Raw genomic sequence first — 20,206 nt, 5'->3', positions numbered from 1 at the left:
ACACTCTGGTAAAGCTTAATTTATAGATCAGGCACAGCAGGAGATTGACAACAATAATGAATAATAGAACATTCATAACAATATACTGTAATAAAAGTTACGTGAATGTGGCCTCTCTCTCTCTCTCAAAATATCTTATTATACTGCACTCACCCATCTTCTTGTGACGTGAGGATAAAAGGGCTACATGATGAGATGAAGTGAGGTGAATGACACAAGGCCTTCTGATAACAGGTCAGAAGGAGGATCATCTGCTTCCAGACCACAGTTCAGTGCGGAGAACAGCCCGTGGAAAGTAAAACCACAGGTAAGGGGGGACTACCGTGCTGACACGTATTTTTGCCCACTTTATGTTATGGGTGATTGTCCCCAGGCCAGTCCCTGCCACTGAGATCATAGCCCTTTGAGGGCAAGGATGGTTCGATTTCTCTTTGGAGCTTCCTTGGCACCCTACCCTTAGCTTGACACATGGTAGATCCTCAAAATATGTTTGTTGAATGGAATTCAGAGGAAGAGCCACAGTGGTGGGCAGTTTACTAAGGCAGGCTGTGGGGGCTTCTCAGTCAGGAACCCAAAGCTTGTCTCCTCTTCCTGCTGAGACTGTCCAGAATCCCTCCATCTCTGAGCTACCCAACTTCCCTTCCGGCACTTAGCACCTTGTAGGAGGAGAGACACAGTTAGAGCAGGCTGGGGAGGCATTTCTCTCTTTCAGTAATTTTGAGACAAAGGCAGCTAGCAGAGTGGAGAGAAAATATGGTGCTTGAAAGAGCCTTGGAAAAGGCCTGCATAGTGGTTAATTTCTGTCAACTTGACTGGTCATGGGTGCCAGGTGAAACAGCGTTTATGGGTGTTTCCAGATGAGATTAGCATTTGAATTGGTGGGCTCGGTAGAGCAGATTGCCCTCCCCAGTGGGAGTGGGCCTCATCCAATCAGTTGAGGGCCTGAATAGAGCAAAAGGCAGAAGAATTTGCTTTTTCCTCCTGCCTGCCTGCGGAGTTGGGACATAGCATCTCATCTTCTCCAGCCCTCAACTGCAGTTTACACCAGTGGCTCCCCTGGTTCTTGAGCCTTCTGACTCAAATTGAATTACACCACCCACTTCCCTGGGTCTCCAGCCTGAAGTTGGAGATCGTGAGACTCCTCAGCTTCCATAATCATGTAAGCCAATTCCTCATAATAAAACTTTTTATATACGTATATATCCCCTTGGTTCCATTTCTCTGGAAAACTCTATGACAGCCTGTCTCTACCTAACTGGCCGTAAGTCTTTATGAGACTCTTCTGTAAACTTCATTCTTTTCAGCTTTGAAGTGGGGACAATGCTCTCCTCCTCTGTGCTCCCTGCAAAGAGGAGTGTGTTCATTCTTGTAGCAAGCATTTATTAAGCACCTACCAAGTGTCAAGCTCTGGATACACAGGATACAGTCTGTTGGCAAGGTGCTTTGGGCTCCTTTGGAAGAAGAATCCACTGAATTTCCAGTTTTAGCAAATAACCAGTTCCCAAAGATGCAGTGGGTGCCCGAGATGGGGAACTCCTTCCTATGGGCGTGATCTGGGGCCTCAGACCCAGGGCGGGGATGAGCACCTTGACGAGGTATGTTCTCTCCTCACAAATGCTTTGGGAAATGGACTGGGGGCTCCTTACCTGAGAGGGTCTGGGCTCACTAGCTCAGAGACCTTTCCTGACCCCAGCCTGACCCACCCAGAAGAGAGGAAGGCAAAGAGGCAAAAAGCCTGCCCTAGGAGTCAGGAGACTCAGTGCTGGAACGCCTCTGTGACTGACGGGCTATATGATCCTTAATCACCAGCTCCACCAGCTCATCTGTGAAATGGACACACATCTTGCAGGTCACACAGATTTGTAGAGACGCAGGAATTAAAAGACCTCTCAAAGCCTGAAATTCCACGTAGGAAGTATTAGACGGGCAGTCACGACAGCCCGGGGACAATGCCAAGGTCGGGTAGGGAGGCGGGGCAGGTCTTGCAGTGCAAGACAAAACCAGCGGCACTCACCATCCTCGCATAGGTTCAGCTTAGACAGGCTCCTGCCATCAAAGGGCTCCTCAAAGATGGAACTGGTGTCCCGGTCGCTCACGGTGTGCAGGTACATGGCTTTGTTCTCCATTCTGACCTGCAGCGGCAGCAGGAAGAATAGTATCAGGGGAGAGGAGGGGGAGGAAGGAAGCAGGGGAGACAGAGAGAGAGAGAGAGAGAGAGAATAAACTATAGGTGGACACAGAAATGAATGTGCAGAGGGGCACGTGGGTGGCTCAGTCTTTAAGCGGCTGCCTTCGGCTCAGGTCATGATCCCAGGGTCCTGGGATCGAGCCCCACATCGGGCTCTCTGCTCAGCGGGGAGCCTGCTTCTCCCTCTCCCACTCCCCCTGCTTGTGTTCCCTCTCTCGCTGTGTCTCTCTCTGTCAAATAAATAAATAAAATCTTTAAAAAAAAAAAAGAAAGAAAGAAAGAAATGAATGCGCAGAACAAGGCGCCCATCCCCATAGCCCTGAGCCTGAACACCCGAAGCCTCTCGTCGACAGGTGCCACCCACCAGGTCTCCCGAGTCCCCGCCCAACTTCCTCGGTGCTTGGGAAGGCTGAGGCCCTTTGGACCTTTCTGATCATGGGATCCATCCATTTGTCTCAACAGCCCTTGGCTGGGGCCAGAACCTGAGGCAGAGGGGCCCTGAGGGCCATGCTTGGTGAGGCCTGGAGGAGCTGACCCTCCTGACCCCCATGGAGTGATTTCCCAGCCTCTGGAGCTTTGGACACATTACAGAGACTTGGGCTCCCGCTCTGTGTTGGAAATGTGCTGACGTGTTCCAAAGGAGCTGGGTGCAGTGGGACCACAGCAGGGATTCATCGCCCAGCCAAGCCCGAGGAGCAGGCGGCCTTGGTGGAGTCCCCCGGACGCTAAGACCTGGGCAGCCGGAGACTGGGGGATGGGCCAGTGTCTGCATGACCTCCTGAAGCCGGATGGCTGGGGCTCTGGGTCTACACCATGGTGTTCCGGGAATGTACCCATTGACTTGGGAAAATGGCATGCTCTTTGAAGTAAACCAGCACCATTTCCATCAGTGCGTACAACGCCATCCCATTTTGTAATATATACATGTGTCCCGAGGACGTGACAAGAAAGATTGTATCTGGAGATGTTCCGGGTTGCTCTTTATTAGAAGACTCTGGTGGGGGTTGTGGGGATTTTGTGCTTATTTTTGTTTGCTGGATATTCTGGGTTTTCTACAACATGTTTGCATTCTTTGTGTGATAAGGAAAACCTTTGTGAGCCAAATTACAGTGTTTATTTACATAAAACACTTGCTATTCTCTTTCTTACATATATGCTCGGTGATTTGACAAATTACTTTCTAATTTCAGCTCCGTTCCAGCCATAAATTTAGCTTTGGTCCTGATGCTCTTGGATGATCTGGATATTGAACCAAAAATCCATTTTTAAAGAGCAAATTCTCTAGAAGATAAAAGGCCCTGGGAGGATGGATGGGTCCCAGGCCCGGTGTGGAGCAAACTCAACTCTGAGGCCCAGAGAGCTGAGCCAGGGGTATACCACCTGGGAGGGGACGACAGGGGCCTGGCAGGTGGCGTGGGGTGGGGTGGGGTGGGGGGGCACAATGCCTGAAGGGGGCAGCCAATCCGTTCCTCTTTGGAGGCAGTGGCCAAGGAGGCATCGGCATCGTGTCAGTAAATAGGGATAATGAAGGAGGAGCCTGGCTGAACCACTCTGGCAGGCAGAGCAAAACCTAAACCCCTTATTTTCATGGCTTGATGTTAGTCTCCAGAGACCTCTGACATCAGGGCTGAGAAGAGGTCGGAACTGGCCAGTTGCCATACAACTGTCCTTCCAATGGCCCAGGAAGGATGGACAGGGGCTTCTGCTTCACGTAACGAGATGCTACACGCCCTGCACACAGGTGCACACACGCACGCACGCACACGTGCATGCAGGCATGCACGGGCAGGGTGTTCACAGCCCCTGGGGCCTTACTTCCAGCCTGCGGGAGAGGGGGGCCAGGGGGAGCCCACAGCCCTGCCAGGATCTCCCCTCCCTGCCCCAGGGGTTCCCTGGAGCCCCCAAACCACTCCCACCCAGCTTCTCTGCTGCGGTTATGTCCAGTTTGCTAACCTCCCAACACCCATGCTCCGTCCAAGTCCTCCACCCACTATGAGCCTGTAGGTGGGGCCCCCTGAGCGACTCCACTGCTGCTAAGCTGCAGGGGACCCTCCCTTGTTTCACAAGCACTAAGTGCAGCACCCCTCCCTCTGGCCTCCATCCTGGGGAGCTGCAAAGCAGGAGGCCAGAGTCTCTTCTGCGAGCGATAATCCTGTCTCTGCCAAAGGCAACAGGCTCTGTTTCCCAGAGGTCACACAGGCCTCTGGGCAGGGCTCGATGGGGTGCTGCCATGCTGGCGGTGGGGGTGTGGAGATGAGCTGGGGCCAGGTTAGCCCCATGTTCACTTCCACCTTCCCCTCTGCTGATCAGCTCCTGGACCAGAGCTGGAATGCATGGCTTGTTATCTGGAACGTGTCTGTAAGGCGGCCCCTCTTCTACCCTCTCCCCACCCCCGGGCTGGTGGAGCCGGCTGGGGAGGCTGTTGAGAAGAGAGGCCGGGGCGGAGCAGAGGCCAGATGTGAGTGAGATGAGATTGGAAGTGCTCAGCCAGCTCTGCTAATGTTTGTTACTTGGGAAGGAAACCTAAGAATGTTCTGTCTGTCCCAGGTTTTATTTTGAGCTATTTTTCTTTCTTGGGAAATGAGAGACAGGAATTTGAACCCTTCAATCATTGGTCTTACAGCCGTTGGGGCCAAGTTTGTGCTCTCAAGCAAGGTGCAAACTCACTGCCAAGCATGGTGGTAATAGAGATGATCTGCACCTCTTGCGCGTGCACACACCCCATTTTCATCCAGGATCTCTCTGCCCTCCCAGGACCACTATGAGGGGGGCAGGTAGCATCAGTGTGTTGTTCCCACCTTAAAGACAAGCCAATCTAGGCCCCAAAAGGCAAGAGCCAATGATATCAGGCAAGGGTGAGGCACCAGGGAAAGGCGTCCCACCCAGGGCACTGACCCAGCCACAAGGCTGCTTCGTCCAGAAAGCATGTATCAGTCCCTCTCGGGGACTCAGGGTCCCAAACCAGGCAGCGAGAAGGGTCAGTGGGGCCCTGGGGCCAAGGAGAGGATCTGAGAGCTAGAAGGGAGGGGACCAGGACCATAGAAACATGAGCAGGGTGTGGATGCCAAAGTGACATATGGAGAAAGCTCGAGGAGCTTGGACTTTGGTGTTTCAAGTCAAAGAATGGGACCTTCCTCCCCCAGGGACGGGACATCTTACTGGCCTCTTGGGGATGTCTTGATGCCACATTTTAGAGCTGAAGCACTCAGATATCCATAGCTCCACCCCAGGCAGTTCCACATAGGCCTATGGGGGGGGCGGGGGGGAGCTCAGAGGACATGGGGTCCTGTCCTGGAGCCACTTCCTACTACTCGAGACCTGGCCCAATCCGCTGAGCTTGTTTATCACCTCTATGAGGGGGAGAAACGCATCTGCCAGCCACTCAGTTATTGCAAGCCTCTGGTGGAATAGTGCACAGGGAAGGGCTTTATGAGCAAAGGTACACAACGAGCTAGTGCTGGGAGTACGGAGAGAAACCCCCCCCAACTCCAGCATCTTCTGATCCTGCCAAGCAGTTAGGGGAGGGGTGCCGTCTCCAGGTTCCTGAGGCTTCCCTCCTGCCAGTCAGGCCCAGAAACAATGCTCTTCGGGGTTCCCTTTGCAAAAAGAGGTCGTGAATACAGAGCAGAGCGAAATCTGGACCCTTACTCACAAGTCACTCTGTAGGCAGCAGAAGGACTCGATTGATCTTCCTGCTGAAGGTGGCATGAGCCTCACCTGTTGCTGCAAACACAGTGTGTCTGGGTTCCAGCATCTAACTCTGCAGGGCTCGCATCTTCTCTTTGAATCGCATAGCTTTAAACCCATCGAAACCAAGTAAAAATCGGGGGGGGGGGCCCTCTCCGCTAATGGTTAACCTAAATCATAACCCAAAGCTGAAAAGGTGCAGATGTTAAGCTGTCCCTTCACACGTCCCACCAGTGGCATGCACAACTGTACACACACTTCACACATGCAGAGGGACAGTCACCTGCACCATTGGCTGCCGGCATCGGCTCCCGAGCTGTGACATGAGCCAGGCAGAGTGGATCCCCACTGGCCCACAGCTGGGACCTTCCCACCTGGCGCTGCGCGCCCAGGCTCCACAGCCTGAGATGCCCACCCGCAGCGCCCTGCTCCGCCGGCCACCTCCGGGTCCCCCACAGCTGGGGGTGGCTGCCTCCGGGACACCGTGCTCAGGTGCTAGGACAGAGTTAGTGCCAAGACTCACCTGAGCGCCCCCACCGAGGCTGCAGAAGCGCGGGTCCCCTCAGTTCCCAGCCTTCGCCATGGTGACTGAAGAGCTGGCCGCTGTCACCGCACTGAGACCCAGGCAGCCCCGCACAGCTCGTCCCCACAGCCAGCCAAAGCCAGACGGAGTCATAGAAAGAGGCTGCCCCGGTGCTCAGTGACTTGTCTCAGGGGTCACTTCTCCAGGAGGGTCAGGGAGGGAGGCAAGACTCAACCTTGGGCCTGACTCAGGCCTGTGGCTGGGGAGTCCCCGTGGTGGTGCCTCGCCTCCGTCAGCCACAGGCAGCGCTCAGGAGATGTTCTGTGGAGGCACCAGCGGCTCTGCTAGATACTGAGATGTGAACTGCAGTTACTCTGGCGGCCAGTCTTTATAAATAGAAAGTTCTTGGAGTGATCGCCCGAAGCTCCCTTGGGGTCTGGAACACATCCCCCCTCTAGTGGCCGATCTCAGCATTACAGCCCCCCGGTTCTCCCGGAGCCGTGAAGTCAGCCTCCTCCTGGGATTCCGCACACCTCACCTAAAACCCGACGCAAAAGAGTTTTTGGAAAGCTTCTAGGGGATTGGCAGCTAGACCTGGCTCAGGAGCCACACAAGAAACCAGTCTTATAAACTTATTTATAGGGCCGAATTTGCTTTGCTCAATTCATTCACCAAACTTGGCTTAGAATTAATTTCCGTGTTTTTCTGAAGTCACATCCACCCCCAAAGGCCACAGATCGGCCACACTGGAGCTATTCAGAAGAGTGTTCCGTGAGTGCTGAAAGAACTTCGCAAAGACAGTCCCAAAGCCCCTTAGGAACGAAGCCAGCATCGAGGGAGCGTTCTCACTGCGGGAGGGCCAGGGGATAGAGGAATGAGTAAGACGGGCTCCCTGTCCTCAAGGGGGTTGCAGTCCAGGATGAGCAGTGCGCTCAGGCACAAATAACTGTAAACCTAAGTGTGACCGAAACATTTTCAAAAAGCGACCTCACCAAAATGTTAAGAGAGCAATTACATTCAGATCGGGGTGGCGATGGGGAAAGGGGTCAGGAAAATTCCAAAAATAGTTTGAGCCACTGGCTGGCATGGTGCGTGTACAAGGACATTCCCCCTCCCCACCCCGCCCCCCGAGGACAGAGCTCTGAAGGTAATGGTCATGAAGACACCCCCATTGATTGGTTAAAAATTCAGACTCAATACTAGAGGGTCAGACCTCGTACCAGAGGGCAGTTTGCCAAGGCTCAGCATTCCCCGCAGTGCCGCTGCCAACCCACAGCTGAGTCAGAAGTGTCTTCGTCATTTTCAGTGACTGAGCCTCCTGACCATCTCTGGGAAGCAGCTCCAATATGAGGCTCCATTTCACCGAGGGAAAACACAGGAGTGGTAATAATAATAAAATAGCAAGGTGTTGAGATGAGCGGGGAGGAGGAGGAGGAGAGGCAGTTTAGGGGGAGGGGAAGGGGAGAGGCAGGAAGTGGAGGAAAACACTTGAGAGTCTCTACCATGTGCTAGGCAATTCCGAGGGCTTTCCATATATTAACTCGTTTCACACTGTCAACCCCGTGAGGTAGGTCCTGTTGTTATTCCCACTTTTAGAGACGGAGGCACTTAGTAACTTGTCCAAGGTCAAGCACTTTATGGTGGCAGAGCTAGATTCCACCCTAGACAACGTGAACCTTTGGTTTGTGCCCTAACCGTGCCCCGACACTGCCTCTCGTGAGAAAGTGTCCTTTAGTTACCCAACATCCCCAGGAATGCAATCTTAAAAACAGCCAGAAATGTGCTCAACATGTTCTGTCCAGGGATCTGTGTTGCGGGGATGTGTATATTAGCAAGAAATGCCCGGGGGTTAGTAAGACCTTGGCGATGTCCTCCTTCACCTAAAACAAAGAACACCTTTTAATACTCCCACACTGGTGCGCCCTTGCCTGGAGAGGAAGGGAAGGCGGGGGGACCCAAATGCAGTCCAGGCTCTTGGCTGAGCTTCTCCTTACCGTTGATAATCAACGATACACAAATGGCGGAGTCTAGTGTCTCTGCACATGGGACCCACAAGTAGGCACAGAACCGTTAAAACTATATCATTTCAGGAGGAACAAAGCCTATCCTTTTAAACCGCATAGCTTCAGGCAAAGGGCCGTTTCTCCCTTTTGTTTCGGGTTCACTACACTTCCTATGATGATAAGATTTGTCCATATGGTTGCATGTACAGTGGTTCCTTCTTTGATTTTTATCCATTATATGCAGAGACCACAATTTGCTTATTCACCTGTTGAAGGGCATTTGGGCTGTTTCCGATCTTTGTCTATTATGAGTAGAGCCACCCAAACAGGCAAGGGCACATTTGATAGTGAAGTATAGGAATGAGCCAGAGGCTGGGTTTTCTAGTGGGTGAGAGTCCTTCGGGCAGCTGGTAGTTCAAATGACACCTTCTTGTCACCTAAAATCAGAAATGGTCCAAAAATTGGCTTGTTTCCATTCAGTCACAGAAGGCATTTATAATAGGCATTTTTTTCCCCAGACGTTATTATGAAAATGTGATCGCGTTGAAGGAGAGTTGAACAGACTTTTGAAGAAGCTCATCTCTGACCGTGGGAGCCAATCAGGCACACCTGAACACAGTCCATGTGCTCAAGTGCTTCCTGCTTTCTTTGAATGATTTCATGTGAATGTCCCAATGACTCTCTAGGGTGGAGATGGGGAGTGATCATCCCCAGTCTCTGTATGGAGGAACTGAGCAGTGTTGAAACTGTACGGCACGATGCTAGGCTCCTGGAGACAACATCCACAACTGTCTTTGACCTCCAGAGCATCTACCTCTGCAGGGATCCTTTCCGTACATTCTGTTATTCATTCAACAAACATCTGTTGTGTACCTTTACGCAATGTATTCCAAATCTTCTTATGAACACGAATTAGACCCAGCCCCCATCCTTCAGGATCTGGCCCAGGGGGAAAGGAGGCACTAGAGTGGAGAGTCACAGCCCAGCACACCTCAAGGGGCTCCTCGTGGCTTCACATCCTGCTTTTGTTGGATGAATTGCAAAGCTTCATCCTCGGGCCTGACTTTGTTTCCCGCCCCCAACAAGAATCTTTCTAAAAAATCTAACATACCTAAGGAAAAATGCACACATCTTTATCACCCTGCATATTAAACTGCATAGACCTGGTAAAACCACATCTGGATCTGGGTCAAAGGCAGAACAACTGCAAGCACCTCAGAAGATCTCCTTGTGCCCATTCCGCTCCATAACCCTCCCACCCACCAGGGAACCACTACGTCACATGCCCTCACCATAGATGATTTTGCCTGTTCTTGAATTTCATAGAGATGGAATCATGCACCATGTGTCTGGCTTCAGCATCGTGTGTGTGAGATTATTCCCTTTGGTTGGGTCTAGTAGTTCATTCCTTCTTGTTGCTCTAAGTGTTCCACCGTGTTAATTTGTCCTTTCCACTGTTGATGGTCATTTGGGTAGTTTCTAGTTTTTGACAGTTACAAAGAGTCCCGCTATGAACATTCTCGTGCATGTCTTCTGGCGAACGTATGGGCGCATTTCTCTCGGGTCTATCCCTTGGAAGGGAATTGCTGGGTCATAGGGTGACGTGGTGTTCAGCATTAGCAGATAATGCCCACGAACTTTCCAGAGTGGTTGTACCAGTTCACCCTCCCTCCAGCAGCACATGGGAGTTTCAGGGGCTCCACATCCTCACCTGCATTAGTAATTTCATCCTGAACATTCTGTCCTTTCTGGCGGGTATGGAGAGTCATCACACTAAGGTCTTAATTTGCATTTTCCTGATGACTAATGAAGTCAAGCACCTTCAACTATACTTAGTCACTCTAATATTTTTTACCTGAGGTCTGAGTCTGTCATTCCCGTTGTCTATGCATCTCCGTGGACACCAGCAGGTCCCTGCCTGGTGGATTTGCGTGGACAATTCCATGTGCCTGGAATGGCTCCCCCAGATGTTTGCAAGGCTAATTCCTTTGCGTCCCTCCCACCGTTTCTCCAATGTCATCTTCTCAGTGAAGCTGACCCTAATGATCCGGTTTCAAATTGCTGTCTACCCTCCAGCACACCTGATTCTCCTTACCCTGTTCCACTTTCTTTTTCTTTTCCATCACCCTCATTGACTTAACTTACTACATAATTCACTGTGCTTGTCAATGATTACTAATGTATTGTTTATGGTCTGTAGAAGATCAGCTCCATGAAGGCAGCTCACTTACGCCTCCCAAAGGCCTAGAACAGTGCCTGGCACATAGTAAGTGCTCAATAAATATTTGTTGGATGAAGATCTGGGGAAAGTGCATCCTAGGTCCTGGGAACAAGGAGGTCCTAAGGCCCCAGTGTGGAAACAAAGTGGACATTCTGGAGGGCCAGACAGGAGGCCCGTGTGGCTAGAGCACAGAGAATGCACATGAAGGCAAAGAGCCAGGGGGCCTGAATCTTATTCCGGGTAGAGCTAGAAACCCAGTCGGTTGCTCTTCCTATATGTCTCCCTCTTCTCCCAGGGTGAACAAAGGTCTGCAGTGCATATTTATAAGGTTTTCATGTTATATCTTCACTCTAATTTGCTATTCCTTTAATTTTTAAAAATTTTTAATTGTACTAAAGTACACATGACATGAAATAGACCATCCTAACCATTTTTAGGTGTACAGTTTAGAAGCACGTTCACACGGTTGTGCAACCATCACCCCCACCCGTCTCTGGAACTCTTTTCATCTTGCAAAACTACACTAACTGGACTAACTACCCACTAATTAACTAGCCGCTGAACACTAACTCCCCATTTCCCCCCACCTCCTGGCCCCTGGCAGTCCCCACTCTACTTTCTGTCTCTACAAATTTGACTGTCTAGTGACATTGCTATTTCTTCATTTGTGGCCTGCTTTACAAAACGTATATTCTTAATTTTTGCCTTTAGAATTTTCTGTTTCTCTAGTTTTTAACTCAGTGTATGTGAAGTACAAATATTTCAAAAACAGTTTTTGTCCATTGTTCACAAACCAGCGTTCCTTTTTTTCTGCTGTTCAGCTTTGCAGGAATATTCTGGTGAAAAGTATGTCATCTCTCAAAACCCAGAATTTGGAGTTGCTGTTCTTTAAAAGTAACTACTGTTTAATGATACAATAAATCTCATCAACTTAGGGCTTGTTAAGGAGATAGTTTTGGTAAAAAGTGGTTATTATACACACAAAATGGTATCAGAATTTGGCTTTTGTGGTTTTGTAACATTTTGTTTGATCAATAATATAAAGGCTTTCTGATTTGCCGTCTTATTGTTTATCTCGAATCACTCAACTGATCTCAACTGAAACCCACCAATCACCCCAGCCACCAGGCCCCCTGCCCCCTGCCAATAAGAGCTAAATGTGAAGGAGGGAAGACATATCCAAAGAATGGGGCTTCCAAGTCAGAAAACAGCCCAAACCTCTGGGAGAGGCTACACCTGATCGGCTTTAAGTCATTCCTGGTGATTTTTAGTTCCTCCTCTATAACTTCCTATACCGTCCCCCCAAAATAATTATGCATGCTTTATTAATTAGGAAAAATACAATAACCTCTTAAAAAGATAACTCAGACATTGTTTTTTTTTTAAAGATTTTATTTATTTATTAGAGAGAGAGAGAGAGAGAGAGAAACAGCATGAGAGGGGAGAGGGTCAGAGGGAGAAGCAGGTTCCCCGCTGAGCCGGGAGCCCAACGTGGGACTCGATCCCAGGACTCCGGGATCACCACCCAAGCCGAAGGCAGTCGCTTAACCAACTGAGCCACCCAGGCACCCGATAACTCAGACATTGTAAGACTGAATTAGGGACAACGCCCTAGATTTAAAGTGTCAAGTCCAAACTTCAATCTGACCATTCCTGGTCGCATGTCCTTGGACAAATCACCAAACTTCTTGATCTCAGTATTCTCATTAGACTTAAAGATAATCATCCCTTATCACAGGGTAGTTGTGAGGATCAGATGGGGTAAGGCAGATACTGTGTCATAAGATGTTCCTAGGAGTGCCCTAAGAAAGGATTCTCTGGTCAAAGCAAAAGCACTTTTTACAGGACTATTTACAGGACTTACCGGAGCCTTTAAAATGCTATTGAGCACGGTGACTCTCCACAAGGGTGCGGGGAGGAGGAAGGTAGTATTAAGGCTTTTCCATTTTTAACTGAACACAGAGAACAGGGCTAGTATTCCACAGGATGCACTGAAGGAAATTCTGAGCTGTTAGTCAAAAAGACTTGTTTACTATTTAAACAAAAACAAATTTTAGAAAACTGGAAGGCCTTTCCTCTGAGTGCCAATCGGTGGAAGATGTCTCATGGTACTGGAGTGTGGGGAGGAGCCGTTTATTCTGAAAGGACAATAATACAATCCTGCCTGTCACTTTCCTAAGGGAGGAACCATGTCCTACTTGTCATCATCTTCCTGTCCTGCAGTGTAGCCCATAATGTCTGTGAGTTAGAGGCCCAAAGCAGAGGTTTCACTGCTTTGCTCAAGGCCAATGGCGGCCCACTCGACCCTGTTTTCTTGCACCTTGACCCTCAGCCCCCTTTCTTTTTCGGCACTTGGGCCCCTCCCTTCGCAACCCTCCCCACCTACCCCCACCTACTGGGACTTCGCCCACTGCCCACCCTCCAGCTCTATCTCCCCGGACTTTCCCACACAGCTCATGCCTCAGGGCCAGCCCAAGCCCTGTCCCTCTCCTGGTACCGTCTCCACTGACTGGGCCTCTTCTTTCGAGGACCATTAGTTTCAGGGACTGCTCCACCTGCTCAGGTGCCTGAACAGGGTGCTTTAGGTTGCTCTGAGCTCACTGAGGTTGGGGTTCATGTGTTATACTCCTGCATGCCCCCCACCTCCAGCATGGAGCCCAGTGATAGGCCCAAAGCAGGTGACAGAGCAACACTTACTGATTGGTGACAGGGACATTAAGCTTCAGAGATGCCGGGTGGAGAAGAGACTGGATTCCCAGGCAGGACAGCCAGCCTGGTCTCCCACGTGCCCCCACCCCCACCCCCAAGCATCGTGGGTACAGACAAATCACTAGACGTCTTTGAATTTTCATTTCCTCGTCTCTAAAACCAGGTTCCTGCTTCCTGGTCTTCCCATCTCAAGGGTTATTACAAGGAAGAGGGATGTTGAAAACTCAAAGCATTTCACCAACGTTAGCCACCGTTAATATTTTTTACAGTGGACAGTCCCTGACAAACGGAGTATTCATTGCAATGTGGTTCTTTCTCTAGTGTCCAGCTGCTGACAGCTGGTGCTGAGTCTAAGACAGTTTACAGTGGGAACAAGAGCCTCCGCCTTTCGGAGTTCCTACTCCTCATGCATCATGGACTCCACCCAACCATCTGCTTCGTCTCCATGTGCTCAGCTCATTTTCATTCATTTCCCAGAAGGTGTGGGGATGATGAATTACAAGAGACAGCCCAGGTTTTCTGACGCTGTCCAGGGTTGGAGGCAGCAAAGATGGTGAGCCCTCTCCCCATCATGTGCACAGGCCAGAGACCCAAGGGAAGGGCTTGCCCGGACCTCTTTCTATTATAAAATTTAATGACCCAGGGTATTTGAAATGGGTCATATAGTGAGGGGCTCCAAGAGGATCTGTCCTGGAGCTGAGATGATGTAAATTTTGTTTGGGAATTGGATGATGAAGTAATTTTAATGTGAGCAATTTGTAATTTGTAGCCAGACATGTTCATTCAAGTGAATCATAAGAAACTTCTCAAAACAGGGTAGGAATGTGGGCCAAAACTCCGAAGAAAAGATTTAGTGGAATAAATGTACCACAGACAGCAATGTTAGAAAAATTCATCTGCTCACAAACAAGATAGGAAGTAACAGGCTTCTCAGGGGCGTGTAAGAAAAATCTAAGACTTTAGGTGACTGAGGTTGATGTGAGAGTTGAGAGAAATGGCGATTTTAAAACTTAGGCTGCATTAATAGAACCATGGTGAGCCGAAAAATGGAGGTGACAAAGTTCTTGCAGTCTGCACTGGTGAGCTTACACCTGGTAAAGTATATTCTGTTCTAGGTGCCTCTGATTGAAAAACTAAGTCCCAGCTTGGAGGTTGCCCTTGTGGGTGACCAGGGACCTGAAAGGTCCAGAAACCAACAGGGAAGAACAGTGTTTAGCCCAGAGCAGAGCCAGTCAAGGGGACATGATCTCTGTTTGCAAATATATCGAGGGCTGTTATGGGGAGCAGTGTCGGGATTTTTTTTTTTTTTTTTAATCATAGTAGAGAGAGAGGCAGACTTCCACTCAACATATAGAAGCTCTAATTCCCAGTAGGAGCTGTCTGGATCTGGGTGTCTCGGCTGATGACTGCAAACTCTCCACTCACATTGTTTAATCAGAACCTGGGTAGTGTGCACCAGACAGAAGTACCGCAGCGGGGTTTCCTACATCAGGGGACTGGTTGGACCCAATGACCTTTGATATCTCACCCAAGTCTAAGAGAGCCTTCACACAAAACTTTTCTCTGCCTTAATAGAAAATAACTTACAACCAATACTGCTGCTTAGATTACTTAGGTCGGGGGAGAAAAAGAGCATTCCATGCATGCTCTTCACATTAAGAACTAAGACCAGGAAACATTATACTCAGTAAATTTAATAAGTAATAATAATAAAGATAATTCGGCTGCGTATTATGCCAGGAGGAGAAAAAGGAGAAAAAAAGATGGAGAAAATTTGAGAAAGAATGATGGAGATAAAGGAGAGGAAAAAAGGCAGATCAATAGACTAAGAGAGGACAAGGGAGGAAAGAGTGAAGGGCCAGAATCTAAAGTGATACAATATTTTCCTTTCTTTTTCTGCCTTCTTGAAGCATGATACATATCATGACTAGCACAAGATGGAGCTTTTCTGTTTCTAACTTAGATTTTACATTTATCAAAGGTATGTATGCATTTTAATAATCTTTTCAAATAATCTGTTTAAATAATCTTGTATCAAATAGCTCTACAGGCTTATTATGGAAGCAGACGCTCCTAAGCTCTCATTCCCATGTCCTGTTCTACCGTTGTTCTCTACCTTCCAATAGTATGAAGTCCAAAACTATTCCCATTCCTGACCTTTATATAAGACCTTCTTCCTTTTCTCTCTAGAAGTATTTGAAATTTTCTCTATCCCCACTGTTTTAAAATTTTTGCAAAGGTAAGTATTGGTGTGGGTCAGTTTTTATCCCTTGTCCTAGGTACTCAGTGAGACCTTCCAATCTGGAATCTCAGGTTCTTTATTTCTGGGAAATTTTCTTTAACTATTCCCTTCATGTTTTCCTTCCCCTCCCCCCACCCCTTTCTTTTTCCCAAACTCTTGTTATTTAGATATTGGACTTCCTGGACAGGTTCTCTCATTTTCCTAACTTTTCTCCCCCAGGTTCCATCTTCTCATTTTTTCTTATTTTACTTTTGGGGAGATTTCCTTGAGTTTTTTAATTAAAAAAAATCCTGCTACCATTTTTTTTTAATTTCCAAAAGTTTTTTATTCTGTGATAAATTATTCATCATAACACTTTCTTATCTCATTGATGCAATATCTTTATATATCTCCCTGATGATATTGTTTTTAAGGATCATTTTTTTTTAATTTTTTATTGTTATGTTAATCACCATACATCACATCATTAGTTTCTGATGTAGTGTTCCGTGACGCATTGTTTGTGCATAACACCCAGTGCTCCACGCAGAATGCGCCCTCTTTAATACCCATCACCAGGCTAACCCATCCCCCCACCCCCCTCCCCTCTAGAACCCTCAGTGTGTTTCTCGGAGTCCATCGTCTCTCATGGTTGGTCTCCCCCTCCGATTTCCCCCCCTTTATTCTTCCCCTCCGGCTATCTTCTTCTTTTTTTTTTTTTAACATATATTGTATTATTTGTTTCAGAGGTACAGGTCTGTGCTGTGAATTGTGCAAGACTGTTGAATGACAGATCTGTACCTCTTAAGGATCATTTTTAAGGAATATTTTCTTTTCCCAGCAATTGTCTCTGTTTCCTCTAAGCTACTTATATTCTATTTGTTTTGGTCTTTATCTTTCACATGAGAGACTTTTTGTCTAAAGTATTGGTTGTCTCCTCATATTTAAGAGTGAAGGACTAAAAAAAATCTATTTGAAAGCTCTGTGGACATGGGCAGGTCAACTCAGGGTTTCACTGTGGGGTGACTTAGATGGTCGTTCTACAAGGGAATCCTCATTGTTTGTCTTTAAATTTTTTTTCCTTGTTGTTTGATCACTTTCAGTCTTCTGTTGGAGATTCTAAAAGTGGCAGCCAATGTTTTAGGAGCTGAAGGGGGAAAGAGAGCTGGCAAGTGGGTCCTAGCATTCTGTATGTGCACTTAATCATCTTGCTTTCAGTGTGGCTCAACCAGGCTGATTCCCTCAGCCCAGACAGCTTCCAGAGGCCAGCCTACAGTTTTCTGTCAGATTGTGGAAGGAAGAGTTGCCCAGGAGTGTGCTGTCAGAGAGGCTAGCTGGGAGTTGAAATGCTTAATAAGCCTATTCTCAACTAACCATCTTTAAGCCCCACCTTCAACCCACTTCAAGAGGCACCTGGTGCTGTCAGTTTCCGAGACTTTGAGTTTTATGGTGTGTACCAATTACTATTTCTGGTAACAAATCATCCCAAAACCTCGTGACACAAAACAAAACCCACTCTAGTAGGTTCATGGGTTCCATGTGTTGGGAATGTGGACAGGCCAGGCAAGGGTGGCTTCTTTCTACTACACGATGTCTGGAGCTCTAGTTGGGCAAACTCAAATGGCTAGAAGTGACTCAAATGGCTGCAGGCTAAAACAGCTGGGGCTGGGAGATCCATTTCCAGGATGGTTTCATCATTACCTACCTAGTATTTGGGCTGTGATGACGTGCAGAATGGGTTCAGCTGGGCTGGTTTACTGGAGCAACTTTACATGGTCTCTTCATCTGGTTTGGGTCTCTCACAGCATAATAGCTGGGACTGAGAGAGAGCATCCTGAGAGCAAGTGTTCCAAGAGAACCAGGCAGAGGTTGCATGGCCTTTTATGAATTCCCTTCAGAAGTCAGGGGCGCCTGGGTGGCTCAGTCTTCAGCTGCCTTTGGCTCAGGTCATGATCTCACGGTCCTGGGATCAAGCCCCACATGGGGCTACCTGCTCCTCCTTCTCCTCCCTCCTCCCCGCTTGTTCTCTCTCTCGTTATCTCTAAAAAAAAAAAAAAAAAAAAAAGTCAGACAGCATCACTTTTGCTATATTCTATTGATTGAACAAGTCACAAGCCCTTCCAGATCAAGGGGAGAGGACAGAGATGTGTCAAAGCATTTGGGGGCTGTTTTAAAACCACATTACGTTTCAAATTAGATTGTTCCTCAGCTTCTCTGCTTTCCCCACTACCAACATAGGGTTTAATTTTCTTGAACTGTCAGCATCAGGTTTAACAGCCGCAACAACAAAATACCAAACCCCCTTATGGTTTTCTTAGTGGGGTTCTAAAGGCAGAGGAGATAAATATTTATATTCAATCTGCCATATTTATCCAAAAGTCCCATTTATTTAATCGATAGAATTTTCACTTATAATTTTATACTAATTTGTTGATTTTATCACCCATGATTTTTTTCAACCAATTTTTAATTGTACTTATCATTCTACATATGGCTTTGTATCGAGACCCTTTACCGTTCTGGTCACATTTGTCTAGACAGCCTATTCTTTTTCCCAAAGAGCTTGTTGAGATGAACCACCCAACATTGAACCTAGATCTGTGGGAATATAGCACCTTGAGACAATTGCCTCCTTGCTTTGGACACAAGTCTTTGCTGATGCAGCCTGAGACCAAATAATGTTTCTTGATTGCTACTCCAAACTGTTGACCAAGCCCCCCAAACAATCTTTACACATGGGCTATTAAACCAGGTTTCCTCCATCTTGTTCTTGTGCAATTGACTTGCAAATTCTGAGTGCGAGTCTACTTTACATTTATCCCTAGTTATATTTTAATCTTGTTAGCTTCAGTTCATTACTCCAATCTGTTGAGATCTTTTGAACTTTGATTCTATCTTCTACAGTATTAGCTAATTCTAACTTTGTGTCATTTACAGCTCTGACAAGCCTGCCACATGCTACAACCAAGCCACTGAAAATATACTGAAAAGCTCAGAACTATGGCTCTGGGTGCCTTTATAGCTTTCTCCCCAAGAAAATGCTGAGTCGCTGAGAAACTGTGCTTGGTTCTCATAACTCAAACTGTTTATGTTTATCTTCTTGGAATTCAACCCATATTTCTCCATCATGGCCACAAAAATGTCATGAGTCTTTTTGTTTCTCTATGTCAATGGAAAATTTTCAAAATATAAGGTATCAGTAGACTTGAGGTACCCTAAGGTCAACAGATCAGGACATAATTGCTACTGAAAAGATAGATTGTTACTCAGAGTTCTCAGGAAGAAGGAGCATGCCACACCATGGGGGGCTACCTGGGAAGCACTGGGGTCAGTTAGCAGGCAAAGGAAGTGAGGGGGAAATGTGGGCAAGAGACTTTGTTGTGATTTACTAGGGAAGAAACAAATTAAACAGGGTAATCAGGTTTAGGACTGGCTAGTTTGAATAATTCCAGCAGGATCTGGGGCATGGGGAACTGTCCCCACTTGTCTGGTAACTGGCCCTGGGGTGATTAGTGGAGGTGAAATAGTGGCCCAGAGTATGAGAGCCCAATAAAGAAGGTTGTTTGCAGTGTGAGTTCCAGACTGATTGGTTTGCATTTGAAAGCACAGCACACTCACTGGAAGGCAAGTTATTTACTATCTCTAGGAATTGGGGTGGAGGGTAGTCCGTCCAGGGTCAGCAAGGCCCCAGATGTCAAAGCATCAGAATGTAGAAAATAAATGATGTGATTAATACACAAATACAGTGTGTTAATACACAAATACAGAGAGCTAATACTAATGCAAGGTGAGTCTGTGGACAGTCTCCGAGAAGTCCTGCCACAGTGCTCATGACACTATAAGTGCTCCAGATATTTTCTCTTTTACCTTCCTCATCCAAAAGAAGGAGAAGAACGTGTCAGAAAAATTTTCCCACTATTTCTTCAGACTATTCCTGACTCCTCTCTACTCAGGAGCTTTGGTGGTGCTCCACTGAGGGGCGCAGCAGAGGTTCAGCATGCCGGGAGTAGCCAGCCCTGAAGATCACTTCCCTGTGTCCCTCAGTATGCTCCTCGTAAAGCGTGTGCACACATGTGTGTATTTCTCAAGACAGATTCATTCCTAGAGCAATAGTTTTCCCTTCCCCCAATTCCTACTGAACCTTATGCATGGAAACCTCAAATCCAAGTTAAAGGCAGTGAGTTAGAATTCAAACTGGCTGGGATTAAGTGTCTGCTCCCTAAGACCTACTAGGACGAGCTCTTGGCAAGGGTGAGTGAGCATTCTTGCTATAGGTCGTCTCTCCCCTTCTCTGGATTGGGTAACTTTGGCCACTTCTCCTGATCTCTGCCACACACATGCCACTGTGCCTCTGACAGACCAGACCACATCCACCAGGATTTTAGCACATGTGAGAACAGACTCGTAAAGCTCATTGTCTTTCTCTGGAAACTCTTCCAGTCCCTTGAATGGGTAGAGGGAAGCTGCTGAGGACACAGACTAAAGACGGCCAGATCGCAGCCAGAGGCAGGAGCTAAGCCAGGAAAACTGCTCAGGAGCAATTACAGCCCTTCCACCCTGGTATTTCCAGGTCTTTATGTGTCACGTCACCAGATGAAGCCAATGCGCCAGCAGGTGGCATATCTGTGTGAGCATAATCGACTCTCCATTTGGT

General features: G+C 47.8%; 1 protein-coding gene across 3 annotated transcripts in view; it reads right to left on the bottom strand.

Annotated features, from left to right (window-relative positions):
• The window catches only part of SCARA5 (scavenger receptor class A member 5), a 124,825-nt gene extending 118,024 nt beyond the window's left edge, over window positions 1-6,801 (bottom strand). Inside the window, exons 1-2 of one of the 3 annotated variants that reach the window (XM_027600041.1) lie at window positions 6,399-6,801; window positions 2,015-2,132 (exon numbers count right to left, since the gene is read on the bottom strand). In XM_027600041.1, the coding sequence (XP_027455842.1) occupies window positions 2,015-2,126 (112 nt within the window). In that variant the 5' untranslated portion in view covers window positions 2,127-2,132; window positions 6,399-6,801. Of the gene's footprint in view, window positions 1-2,014; window positions 2,133-6,398 lie in introns of those variants that run through there. The other 2 variants (XM_027600040.1, XM_035726378.1) reach the window with 2 other exon arrangements.
• Window positions 6,802-20,206: the final 13,405 nt, after the last annotated feature.

The sequence above is a fragment of the Zalophus californianus genome, chromosome 2 (genome assembly GCF_009762305.2).
Source record: "Zalophus californianus isolate mZalCal1 chromosome 2, mZalCal1.pri.v2, whole genome shotgun sequence".
NCBI lineage: Eukaryota > Metazoa > Chordata > Mammalia > Carnivora > Otariidae > Zalophus > Zalophus californianus.
Note: the sequence above shows the minus strand (reverse complement) of the source record. Positions and strands in the feature narration are given on the sequence as shown.